This window comes from Furipterus horrens, unplaced genomic scaffold (assembly GCF_987537825.1).
Source record: "Furipterus horrens unplaced genomic scaffold, mFurHor1.1.pri manual_scaffold_10, whole genome shotgun sequence".
Classification (NCBI taxonomy): Eukaryota; Metazoa; Chordata; class Mammalia; order Chiroptera; family Furipteridae; genus Furipterus; species Furipterus horrens.
The window spans coordinates 581,431-594,302 of record NW_028327180.1 but is presented as its reverse complement, the minus strand read 5'-3'; the positions used below and the strand labels follow the sequence as shown (position 1 = coordinate 594,302).

At 63.4% G+C, this 12,872-nt stretch overlaps 1 protein-coding gene across 1 annotated transcript in view; it reads left to right on the top strand.

Annotated features, from left to right (window-relative positions):
* The window catches only part of CAMK2D (calcium/calmodulin dependent protein kinase II delta), a 93,706-nt gene extending 81,799 nt beyond the window's left edge, over nucleotides 1-11,907 (top strand). Inside the window, exons 15-21 of the mRNA XM_090290343.1 lie at nucleotides 475-516; nucleotides 2,784-2,832; nucleotides 5,922-5,997; nucleotides 7,797-7,891; nucleotides 9,427-9,655; nucleotides 10,707-10,801; nucleotides 11,605-11,907. Coding sequence (XP_090146469.1) covers nucleotides 475-516; nucleotides 2,784-2,832; nucleotides 5,922-5,997; nucleotides 7,797-7,891; nucleotides 9,427-9,655; nucleotides 10,707-10,773 — 558 coding nt within the window. The 3' untranslated portion in view covers nucleotides 10,774-10,801; nucleotides 11,605-11,907. The remainder of the gene's footprint in view (nucleotides 1-474; nucleotides 517-2,783; nucleotides 2,833-5,921; nucleotides 5,998-7,796; nucleotides 7,892-9,426; nucleotides 9,656-10,706; nucleotides 10,802-11,604) is intronic.
* Nucleotides 11,908-12,872: the final 965 nt, after the last annotated feature.

Genomic DNA, 12,872 nt, shown 5'->3' with positions numbered 1-12,872 from the left:
GAGCCCTTTCTAAGCAGGGCCCAGGGGGTCGGCGTGGCCCACGGGCGTGTGCTGTGAATAACGATAGCGAGGCGCCATAACCAACTCTGAAGGCGCCGCGGCTGAAACAGTGTCTCTGAAGAACGTGAGTCCCCTCGCAGCGCCCCGACCTCCAGTGCCCTTGGCCGCGAGCGCAGGCGCCTCACCGAGGGGCACGGGCAGCGCCGGGCGGGCGCCAGGCAGGGGCTGCCTCCGAGGTCTGCAGGCGCCAGAGCCGGGTCTGTGCGCGGGTCGGACACGGTCCTTGCATGCTGCTGCTCGGCTCGGGGCCCCAGGGGCCGCCGTCCGGGACCCGCCGGCTGTGGCCTCTGCCGTGGGCACCACGGCCTCCGCTCTGTCCCTGTCAGTGCGCGAGCTGTTCTCCCCGCTCTGCCCACGCCAGCCAGAATGTTCTTACTGTGCAAACTCTTTCTTTCTCCATCTGCTCTCACTCAGGAGCCCCAAACCACTGTCATCCACAACCCTGACGGAAACAAGGTACGCAGAAGGGCCGCGGCCTGGCTCTCGCGGGACCGCACGCCCGTGCCGTGGCCGGAGCCCAGGGCCGCGCCCTCGCCCTGGCCTTGCACACGCTGGGCCTCGCGCACCTTCCAAACAAAGGGGCTGGGCCTGAGGGGAGACGAGTCCTGCTGCTGGCAAGAGCCAGAGGCAGCGCCGCTCCCTGCGCCCACGTGGGCCCCGCGCAGAGGCCGAGCGCCCGCCGCACGCCACCCCTCCCCCCGGCTCCAGGGCACCAGCGGGAGCCCAGGGGCGTCTGTTCGTGTTGCGTTGAGTTGATTGATGCTGTTGTTACCGTGTTTTTTCTTTCAATCCCGTTGTCGGTGCTGCTCTGTTTGGCATGAACAGGGAGGCCACAGGGAGCGTCACTTCCTGTGGACGAGGGTCTTGTTGAGTGACGCGCGTTCCAGGAGCAGACGTTGAGCGAGTGGCGCTGTGGGGAGCCCGTGGCATGCCCGGCCCGTTGTCGCCTGTTCGCTCAGCACTTCCACTGAGCGGCGGGGCTTGTGTGCATGTCTGCAGGGGCGGAGACGCTCCCTGAGCACACGCCTGTGCCCCGTGTGCCCCTCACATGCCGCTGTGGTTCTGTGGGCGGAGGGGCGCTTCCCAGACACCCACGGGCAAGTTCCAGGTCTGTCTTCTCCTTCCCGTTATCAGCAGTGTTTCAGTCAGGAAACACGTGTTCCCTGGTTGAACATTGAGCTGACCGATATTAAAGTCATTCAAGTAAAAAGCACAAAGCATTAGTTTTATTCTTCACTATGAGATGTATTTAGGGTTTATAGACATGACACTTCAGATGTGCCAAGTCAGCGATTTTCAGCCTTTCCCACCGCACGGCCCACGTGAGCTAATGACTAAAGTTCTGCCGCATACCAACAAGTGTGTTTTTCTGCCAGTCTGGCACACAAAACAGCGTACTCTTGCTTCTCTCACACCGGACGGCCGTTGTGCCGACTGCGGTCGTGTTTCATTTGACAATCTAAGGAGAAGGGGCCGGGCATTGCATGTTTTAAACATTACTGTGCACATCGGTTGGAAATCGCTGGTACAGGTCCCTAAAGACTTGACCTAGGGAGGCGTAGCCCCCAGGAGCATCCGCCGTGTGAGTCGGGGGGCCCTCCGGGGCTGCAGCCCTGGCCGGCATGAACCGGTCGGTCCGTAAGTGCCTGCCACTTCATCGCGAGTTGAAGAGTGAACTCTGGGCCGTGTTAAATGCATGAAGACTCTGGTTTTGTGTGGACGGAGACTCTGACATGTGACTGACTTGTCCCTTTGGTTTAAACATTCCGTGTAATAGTTCCATACGTTGAGGGCTTTTTTGAACGTTGAATCTCTAAAAGGCCGCTGGCCTTCGCACCATGCTCCAAATCTGGCCCTCGTCACTGAGCGCATAGTTGTTGATTGGAAGTTCGTTCCCCACCTTTTTTGCCTCTGGCCTTTAATCATTCTAAGTAGAAAATTGTGTCCTACGAATATTAATAAATTTCTTTGCTAGAAAGTACATTCTTGATGGAAAACCTCATCGGGCCGTTGTAGGGAGCGTGTCTCGATGCCGGGGTCACAGTGTCCTCTCAGGTGTCCTTCCTGACCACCAGCCGCGTGGCACGTTTTCCAGAAGCCGCCGCGCTTCTCAGGGACGCACAGTTCAGGCGTAGAAGGGAGTGAAAAGCCCTCGCTGTCCCTGGACGTCAGTGACTCACAAACTCCCGTGCTGATCACAGACATGGACGTGCCTGAAGGCGCCTTCACGGAACTCAGCGCACTGCCGCGCTTCCCCGTGGGGCGGCGCCGGGAAGGGCTTTCTCGCTGTGGGAAGGGTGAGGCAGGTGGACAGGCCGCGCGGTCCAGTGCCCGGCGGACCCCCTCCCACAGAGAGGGGGTGGTTTGCTGACTGGGTGAAGAAGAAACTGCTCTTTGAAGGTCTAATTCGTGCGGCTGTTAGAGTCAGTCTCTCATAAACACACAGAAAGGCACAGCTCACAGGACACTGTGACCCAGCGCGTCCTTAGACAGTTCTCAAAAGAAGAGGCACCTGCGGGCTGCTCAGCGCTCAGGCAGCCAGAGCCCCTTGCGCGTGCGGTGCAGGGAGCCTCACCGGCCCGCCACGGCGTCTCTGTCCACCTGCATGTCGGATGCGCACGCGGCCCGCTGCAGGGTCTGCATGATGTGACGTCACGTGCCCGGTTTCGGAACCAGAGCCCCGCTGCCCCTCGCTTGCGCTGAAGCGTGTTTTTTCTCGGCAGGAGTCCACGGAGAGCTCCAACACCACCATGGAGGACGAGGACGTGAAAGGTACGCGCGGGCGTCCCCGTGCCCAGGGGTGCGCGTGTTACAGGAGGCAGTGACGGGGGCCATGCCGGCCCCGGCTCCCAGCCGGAATTTTCCTTTATTGGTATTTGATTAGTATTTTGATTGTATCTGTGGGTTTTGTCCGGTTTTTTCACACCACATTCTTTTCTGTGTTTTAAGCAGTAGACGAGGTGGGCTCTTCCAGCACCTTGTGACTTGAAACTAGCACGGCAGTCTGGGAACATGGTACCACGCTGCCACTGTGGGGGTCAGGGGAGCTGGGCACTGGATGCGTGTTACGTCCACTCACAAAACTTCCTAGAAAACGCTTGCTCCTCAAGGGCAGAGTCTCAACAGTTTCAGACCGTCACGGGGCCCAGTGGGGGGGGGGGGTTGCACGTGGCAGTGTTTCCATCCTGGGCTTTCGTCTGCTTGCCTCACACCTCCCCGGCCCCAAGGGGCGCGGACGCCCAGGTCCTTCAGCGGTGGAGGCGTCCCCGCCACCCGCGGCGGCCGTCTCCGTGCAGCCCCAACCCCCCGAGGGTGCGCCCGTGGCCTCGTGGGGGCTCGCTGGCAGCCCCCCTCTGCACTTCTGTTCTCGGTTCGTAGCTCGGGGTGGCAGCCACCGTCTCCGCTGGCGGCCTGCCTCCGAGCTAGTCTGGGGACGCACAGGGGCCGCAGGGGTGTTCAGAGCAGGAGCAGGAAAAGGGGGTGTGTGCGGCAGACAGAGTCAGTGACCTTCAGTTCGTGGTGGCTTCCCGGGAGAGCCGCTCTTCCTGACAGCGTGGCCGTGGGTGTGACCCCCACGGGGCAGCAGCCACAGGTGCCGCGGAGCACAGACCCTGGAGGTGTCGGGCCAGGGAGACGGGGAGGCCCTTTGGGAAACGGGAGGGCTGTGGACCCCTGTCCGTCACCCGGCTGCCACGCGGACTGGCTCTCCTCTGGTCACCGAGGACGGCTGTCACCACAAGAGGCCTCAGTGGTGTGTCCCTGCCTGCTGGCCTGCCTGCAAGAGCGTGGAGCGCTCAGTGGGTCTGCGCCCACCTCGCCCAGCGTCTGTGTGGCCACGGCTCGGGCGCAGGAGGAGGGAGTGGGGTCCGGACGGAACTCGGGGTTGAGAGCCAGCAAACCGCTCAAATTGGGGTTCCATTAGAAAACACCATCAGGAGGAGAAGGGCCCGGCCGGCCAGAAGTGTCTGCTGTCATCGTCCGTGAACAAGGCCGGCTGCTGGGCGGGCGTTTCCATCTGTCAGGGCAGAGTTTTAAACAGCGATCTGACCATCACCAAAGTAACGTGGTGTCCTGTGGCAAAGGCCGGGGGCTGGAGGTCAGAGAGCACGCGGCTGGGTCGCTCGGGTGCCTCCCGGGTGTCCGCTGCGCCGCAGGAGCCGGGTGCGGGGCCGGGCCTCTCCTCCTCCGTCCGCTTCCGAGCGGGAGAGGCTGTGCTCGTGCCGATGGCGAAGGAGGGACGGAGACCCACGTGTCGTCCGGAAGGTGGGGGCCACGGGACTTGGGAGACTGGCGAGGGAGTCGATGCCGGGCTCCGTCTGGCTGGGCCACTGGATGGGGGTCGTTGCCACTGTGCAGGCTGGAGGCCCCTGCGGAGCAGAGAGGCACGTGGGGGTGGGAGTGTATACGCTCCGTTCCAGGAGAAGGGGCCCTGAACCCACGGAGCGACCCCAGGGCTCAGCCGCGTGCTCACTTGTCTGTGCGACAGACGGACGCTGCTGACTCAGCGCCGCACAGCGAGCTCAGCCGTCTGTTCAGCTTGAACGGGATTGAACGCCGGGGGGCGGTTTGGGGCACCCCAGTGTCCCCACTGTGCGCCCCGAGGCGTCCTCTGTGTCCGGGGACTGGGCCGGCTGTCCTGCGCTGCTGCCCAGGGTCCCTTCCGAGGCCACGCAGGTCAGGCAACAGCCGCCTGCCCGGACAGCGCAGCCCGGCCTCGGATGGCCCCACGGCCCCGAGCGGGCGGCCGTCATGTCCAGCAGCGAGCGGGGCGGTTTCCTCTCCTCTGAGCTCCATGGCGATGGTTCTTTGTCATCAGCCCTGACGCTGCTGCGTGACGTCACCACCGTGTGAGGTGTCCCATGTGACGTCAGTGATACAGACGTTGGTTGTAAACAAGGAACGTCCAGACCTGGGCTCCTGCAGTTTTGAAAGTGAATGGAAACATTTCAGTCTGTGGGAAAAAGTCTGCGTAACGAAGATCAGATGCACTGACGGTGATGACGTCAGAGCAGACGTGGGGCGGCCCCAGCCCTCTGGGCTCTCACGGCAAACTCCAGGGGCCGCTGCATCCCTCAGTTTCCTCCGTACGAGAACAGTGCTCTGAACTCTAGGGAAGGTTGTAGACGTCAGTCGATGGAACGGGCGGTTATCTAGCATCCGTTTTATTAAACGTCGGCTGAAACTGTTGGAGGACACACAGGAATAACCCGCTGTTTGCCCACCCTCGCCCTCCGGGAGCTTGTGCCCTGAGGGGGAGACGGGCTCACAGCGAGCAGAGCTCCATCACAGTTGAAGCAGCGGCGCCCTTCACTGAAGGAAGCGCGGCCGTGGGCCGCAGCCTGGGTGAGGGCCGCCGCGGGCCCTCAGGCTCAGGACGGACGCTGGCGGAGCAGTCGGGGGTGCAGCCCCGGGTGGGGTCTGGGCAAGCCGCCTGTTCGCAACCGGCGGTCTGGCCAGGGCGCCGTCTGGGCGGCTGCTGCGGCCACGCGCCGGGCCAGGGGCCGGTTCACGGGGGGCCAGTGAGCCTCTCCAGGGCAGCGACGGGGTGGCGTCCGCTTGCGTTGCGGGTGGGGGTGACCAGGAAGACGGGCAGATACTGAGGTGAAGCTGCCGCCGCCGGGACGAGCACTGATGGGAAACAGAGCCCAGCATGGGCTTCGCGGGGCTGCGTGTCCTGGGGTCCCCGGAGTGCCTGGGGCGGTGCAGGCCCCACAGGCTCAGGTGGGCCGTCCTGGCCTCTGGGGGCGCGCGGGGGAAGGGGGACAGCGACGGCGGCCAGGCCGGCCCCCGAGCTGGGCGTGTCACTCCCCGACGCTGCGCCCGGTGTGGCCCTGTTCTCACTGCCTCTGCTTTGCCTTCAGCGCGGAAGCAGGAGATCATCAAAGTCACTGAGCAGCTGATCGAAGCCATCAACAACGGAGACTTCGAGGCCTACACGTGAGTGCACGCCCGTGACCGGCCGGGCACGTGTGGCGGTGTTGTGCGCATGAGTATCTCCTCCGGTGCACTGAGTTCATGTGTGTTTGACCCCAGGGTGGACAGGTCAGCAGTAGCTTTATTTCAGGGTATAAAGGACTCAGGTGCCCCAGGACAGACATGAACATACTCCAGATCTCAGCAAGCCGGGGCCCTCGGGGTGGCCTGGGGTTGTCTGCGTGGCCACCGCGCCTCCGCACAGACACAGGAAGGGGGCGCTCAGAGGGGACTCGCTGACTGGGGACACGCGTGGGACAGGAGAGATGGACGGGCTTCCAGACACAGGGGCTCCTGGGGGCCGAGTGAACAGCTCCATCGCAGCCCCACGATGCTGGACACCAACACGGAGGTGCCAGCGTCGCCACCAAGGTCACGTCGAGGGGGAGGGCCCAGCCCCGGCGGAGTCCACCCGTCGCCAACGGCGGGTCCCCAGTGTGTGCCTGCGGGAGGCCGGCTGTGTTTGGCCTGGAGTCGGGAACCAGCAGCCGCCGCAGAGTCCGGGGCGAAGTTTAAAGCGCCCCCCCTCCCGCCCGCCCTGAACGCCTCCTTCCCCACATCGGGACCCACTGAGAGTCTTCCCTTTGAAAGCGTGTTCTCCTTAAAAAGGGTTTTAGAAAAACCTCCGTTCCACGTTCTGTGAACCAGTGAGTCGGCCTTTGGAGACTTTCTCTTGAACAGTTGAAAAGCTTCTCCGTCCGGACGGGGAGTTTCCATACTCCATACGAGACTTAGGTGTAGACCCAGCAGGTTAAACCCGTCCGTTTGTGCTCCTCTGCCTGCTCTGAACCTCTTGTTCTTCCACCTTCGACGTCAGGCTTCACCTCACCTGCTCTGAGAAGCCTCCCGTGACCCCACAGGCCCAAGGCCCTGCCACCCTGTGTCCCCAGGGGCTCTGCGGTCACCCTTGCTGTCCCCGCACACGCTCCGCAGCACACGGCCTGGGCCTCTGGCTGCCGCGCCCCTCCCCCCCCACGCACACACATGCACACACATGCACACACACATGCACACACAGCCAGGGAAACCCCTGCAGGCCTGAAGCCCAGCCCCCACCTCCTTCCCCCCCTGGGTCTCCCCGCCTCGCACTGAGGCCCCCCGCTCAGCGCGCTCAGCGTCCTCCTCTGTCCGAGCTGTCGGGTTGCAGTGGTTTGTCTCAGAGACTGTTTGCCATAAACAGGTGCTGGGCGCTTCTTCGCTGAATAAATTTATACAAAGGAAGTCCATTTGCTTTCTCTGAAGGTGTGTTTAAAATGCTGAATTTCTTTGTTTAATCCTGTTTCAAGGATTAAAAAGAAAACCCGTGCTTTTGATCTGCTCATCACATTTATTTTACGTTAAATAAGCTGCAGCCGCGGCTGACGAGCTTGTGGGCGTGGCTCCTGCTGACCAGCCCGTCGTAGCCGGAGTGGCGGACACCGTGCCAAGGCGTTTGGCTTCAGAGCCGAAGCTGGCTTCACGGGGCTCAGGGAGGGACTGGGCCTGGGACAGCGTCTAAAACAGAGTCAGCGCCAGGTGCGAGTGGGAGAAACTGGGGAGGCCAGAGCGTGCGCCGTGGCCACGGACGCGCAGTTCCCTGGGGACTGCTGGCTGGGACCTGCTCCTCAGCCCACCCGGCCGAGGCCTGTGATGGGAACGGGGTATTTTTCATGGTTTTAGGGCCGTTTTCCGCCCTGACTGTTGGGTGAGCCGGCCTGGATATGCGTGAGACCGCAGAGCACATGGGCGCTTACTGACCGTTTTTGTTATTTCTCTTCCTACAGAAAAATCTGTGACCCAGGTCTAACTGCATTTGAACCTGAAGCTCTGGGCAATTTGGTGGAAGGAATGGACTTCCATCGATTCTACTTTGAAAATGGTACATTTATGCTAAATTTAGTAACGTGCCTTTTCCAATTTCTCTTTGAATTTCTCCCCAGTTTGCCGATTCTTTGGCTCTTTTATGCAGTGAGAGTTGTTAATATTTGAATTGAAAAATATTGACAGGGTTAAAAGTGTTGGTGTGTTTTGAAAAAATATCTGATTTTGTATAAAAAGCAATGTCGATTGAATACACCCCAAAGAAGTCCCAGTAAAGGTGTGATGTAAGCTGCAAAGAGAAGTGTTATTTCAAGTTCCCCTAAAGCATGGGGAAAATTAAAACTCCCGGCCCCTGGAACCAGGCAGAGCGGAGCGCTCGCCGGCCACTCGTGCCCGCGCTCAGCCAGGGGCAGGCACGGGGAGCAGCCACGTCCCCGGGGAGGTGGCGAAAGGAGCCGCTGCAGCAACACCCAGGGCCCCGAGTCAGTGCAGACCAGCCACCCATCGGCCCGACCCTCTCCTCACAGACAGACGTGGGGACGGACGGACAGACAGATGGATGGAAGGGCAGTGTGGCCCATAGTGGGGCTCAGTGAGTGAGGAGGTGGCACGGTGACCAGGGTCCTCGGACTCACGCCCCGTGGCGCCCGCGGTGACCGGAACATGTGCCTGCCGTGGGGCCTTAAGTGATGTCAAGGGAACTACTTCTCCTCACGTGCACTGGGCATCCGCCAGCAGGGAGGGTCATCGTGTGGCCGGGTGACCTGAGCAAAGGGTTGGCAGGTGTCCTCACGCAGGAGGCTCCACACTCACTGACAGCGGCTGTCTGCGGGGAAGGGGCTGACAGCCAACCCCCGGTCCTCTGACCGGCTGCAGCATCACCGCGGTCGCCCCCGGCATGAGCACGCGCTCCCCGTGCAGAGCGTTCTCTCCAGCCTGGCCCTGGCAACGTGCTCAGACCTCTGCACACGGGAAGCGGGTCCCACACTCGGCCGCCGGGGAACCTGGAAGAGCGTCCTGCGGCCCCTGCTCAGACTCGCCGTCCCTTAGTCCTGGAGGAACAGGGACGGGCAGCGTGGGCTGGACCTGTGGGCTTGCCCTGTCCAGGGCGACACTGAGGGTCAGCGCAGGACTTGGGGTTCTCGCTGGGTGAGACACTGACGCAGTCGGCCCCACCAATGGAGGGGCTGAGGGCAGGGCGAGGGGCACACGCATGCGGGGCCGCCGCTTCTCCAGACGGTGGTTGTCATGCCCAGTCCCCAGTACCCACCCCCCCAGTCCCACACCCGTCACCACCAGGACCCAGCAAGACCCCGGGGTCCTGTCCGCCACCCAACGGTTCCTTTGTCGGAAAGACGGGGCTGCCCGTGTGCTGTGGCCTGTGTGCTGCCCCTTCCTGGGGACGAGAACGGTGTCCGTCCGCTTTGCCGTCAGTCGGTCTCCCAGGGCCTGTTCCCCAAGGGACCCAAGGGATCAGCGGCTGTGCCGGGCATGCAGCTCGTGCAGGTGCTGGGGGGCTGGGGGGGGCATTTCGTCTGTGGCTCCAAGCGGGAGTCCTGGCTCTGGGTGCTCAGTGCCGCTCTCTCCCGCCAGCGCTGTCCAAGAGCAGCAAGCCGGTGCACACCATCATCCTGAACCCGCACGTGCACCTGCTGGGCGAGGACGCCGCCTGCATCGCTTACGTGCGGCTCACGCAGTACCTGGACGGCGGCGGCCTGCCCAGGACCATGCAGTCGGAGGAGACCCGCGTGTGGCACCGCCGGGACGGCAAGTGGCAGAACGTGCACTTCCACCGCTCGGGGTCGCCCACGGTGCCCACCAAGTAGGTGTCCCTGGGCCCCGCAGTCCCCGCTCCCAGCGTGGCGCGTGGGGTCCGTCGCCCCGGTGAGGACAGCCAATAGTTCTCCGGGAAGGTCGACCGGACCGGCCTCTTGTGGGCCAAAGTCTGTCGAGAGCAGTTCCCCGCAGTCTAGACGGGCTCGCGGGGCCCGGCCTGGCTGAGCGCTCCCGGGGTTGAGTCGGGGTCCATGGAAGAGCGCAGACTGTGGCATCACTGTCACGCTCTGCAGTCGGAGGGGACATGGGAGGAAAGAGAGGGGGCAGGTTCTGAAATGGTCATTGCAGGTCAGGAGCCCTGGGTCCCAGGCGCCCCGCCGAGCTCAGTCCCAGGTGTCGGGAGGAAGGTGTGAGCACAGTAGGTGAGGCCAGGAGTTGGGCCCGGGGCCCCCCTGCCCCCCTCCAGCCCATCAGGGGACAGACATGCATTGCCCACTAGCTGTGAACTTGGCCCAAGTGCCAGGCGCCTCTGCTCTGGTTTAGAAAGCTCGTGACCTCCCACACTGCCTGGGTGCAGTGGGGGGAGGGGGTAGCCATGTGGTGCTGTGATGTGTGGTCCCCGTGGACTCCTGAGCAGCTCCTAGATGACGAGGCAGAAAGATGCAGGGCAGGCGGGCTGCACTCGGGAAGGCTAGAGGCGGCGGGGCGCGGCGGGGGCCCCAGGACCATGGCTGGTGAGGGTGACTCTGGGCACAGGTGTGGCCGCTGCTGCCCTCACGCCCGGCCACCTTGCCAGGGTCACCCCTTGATACCTGGAGGGTCGGGGTGGAGGGCCCACAGCGGCCCTTTGGCTCCCTCCGGAGAGCCGTCCAGGTCTCCTGGCTCGGTAACTAGCGTGGTTTCCGGGGCCCCAGAAATAACAAGAGGTTGAAATTCGGTCTGAAAACAATAGCGGAGCCGCGAGAGGAGGGCAAAGGAGCAGGACAAGTGGCCCGTGATGCGGCCAGGGCAGCGTCCCACAGGGCCCGAGGGTCCCTGGGGCGGACCCAGTGCACAGGACCCCAGAGGCAGAGGCTAAGTGGGGCTTCTTTCACTAGGCCGCCCTGTACCCCCAATGGCAAAGACAACTTCTCAGGAAGCACCTCTTTGTGGCAAAACATCTAAGGCGCGAAAACCATTGCTCTGTGGTCTTGTAAGTAGCACCGTGCCCGCGGCACCGTGGGGTCGGAGGGGTGACCACCAGAGAGCCGCGTGCTGCTCCTCCCCCCGAGCGTCTGTTCTGCCCTTCACGGCCCTGGCGGCCGGAGCGGGGCTTCGAACCGGCAGCATCGTGGCGTGAGGTCGGGCCTGCCGCACGGCCCTTGCAGAAGGGCTCCAGCCCGCGTGGGCGTCCGCACGGCAGAGCCACCCTGCTGCGCGGACAGCTCTGGTCGTCTGGATCTCCCGGGGCCTGGCTCCGGGACCCCCACCCCCACCCCGTAGCCTGCAGGGTCCAGCACGCCCTGGCCGCGGCTCCGGGTCCCGAGCGGGCAGCTGTGCGGGGACCGGAGCGGTAGCTGCAGTTCCGGGCGTCCCTGTGCCTGTCGATCGGCTTCTCCCTCCACGGGAAGGCCCGGCTGTGTGCGCGCCCGTCGTCAGCCTCTCCCGCAGAAGCTGCCCGTGCCCAGGGCCACGTTCCTGCTCACGTGACCCCCAGGAGCTCAGGGGTGCCGGGGCTGGGGCTGAACGTAAACCGTTAGCCTGCGTCCCCCCGTGACACTCTGTCCGTGGTCCGCGGGCTCCCCTGTGCACTGGGCTGTGTAGTGACTGTGCGTGGGGCCTGGTCCGTCTGCTGGCAGCTCAGTGCCGCGTGGAAGGTGGACAGACAGCCCCTGCCGGCTCCCTTCCCCACCAGGGCGCCCTGAGCGTCATGTCTCCCCTTCGAGGGTTGCAGGCTGAGCTGTCCTGCACACGGCGGCCTCACGTGTCTGACTGGTGTCCCCCCTTCGTCCACAGCTAAGCGTCCACAGCGCCACGCCGGCAGCGCGTCTCTGGGCTCCTGGACGGGACCGGCCATCCTGCCTGCTTGAGGGCGCGAGGCGTGAAGGCCGGACCTGGTGCCTGCGGACGCCGGCACCCTCCTGTCCACGTTCACGCCTCGCCACGGGACGTCCCACAGACCGCGGGGGCCGCCCGGCCCGCGGCCCTCCGGCCTGCTCGTCGTCTCTGCTGATGCCAAGATCAGACCGTCTCCCGCGGCCGCTCCCCCGAGGGCGGCTCATAAGAAAAATGTAAATTTTTTAAAAACTCTTTGCTGTTTATCTGTGTTGGCTTGTTTAACAAAAGGGCTGCGCACGTCCTGTTTCCTGGTGTGGCCCTGGCTGGGGCGGGGGCGGCAGAGCCTCCAACAGACGGAAGGAGTGGCCCCAGCGTCACGTCGTCCTGGCCCAGCGAAACGGCAGGTTCACAGCACATCCGAGTTGGGTCACTTGCGGGGAACTCGGTGGACTGAGTTTTGTGTTTCTCAAGTCTGCTGTTTTCTTCATTTCCCCCGTTTTTTCCTAACTTCTCCCCATTCCCCTCTTTACTCTTCTCCCGTTGTCCGGTCATGAGGGAGAGCAGGGCAGCAGGCATGGTGGGGGTGCGGCAGCCCCCAGGCTGCCGGCAGTCGCTGGCCCACTGCGTGACCACCACCCGCCCCGCCCAGGCCCCCAGCAGCGCTGTCAGGATTGTAGAGGTCTCCCCTTTTCCGGGGCCCGAGCTGGCACACGGAGCCCCGTTGTGGGGACCGGTGGCGCCCAGCCCTGTCCCGTGAGGGGCTTGTGCCGGCCACCGGGGCAGGGCGCCCCCACACGGCTGCTTTCCTTGTTAAGAGAAGCCGTGGGCTTTCCACTCGCATCATGTTTTGACCTTGACGGTTGTGACTTGGTCTTTTCAGCACCCTTTCATCAGAGCGACATCCCGTCCCCGCGAGGAGTTAGGGTTCTGCCATCTCTGTGGCAGCTGGGGGTCTGGCGCTCTGCGGCCTCACCCGCCGTCGCTCCGTGTCTGTGCGGCCCCCAACGCCCTGCGGCGCACCGGCCCCTCTCGCTGCCCCCGTAGCGACACGCCCCCACGCCTGCACTTCCCACAGAAACGCCACGCGCAGCCCTGTCTCGTTGCACCTCCGTGTTCACGGCGTGTCCCGTAGGCATTGTTGCTAGTGGGTGTACGGTAGGCGGACTGACGCTTTCCTGGTACTTACTCCACCATTTAAGATGACACATATTTAAACTGAACATATA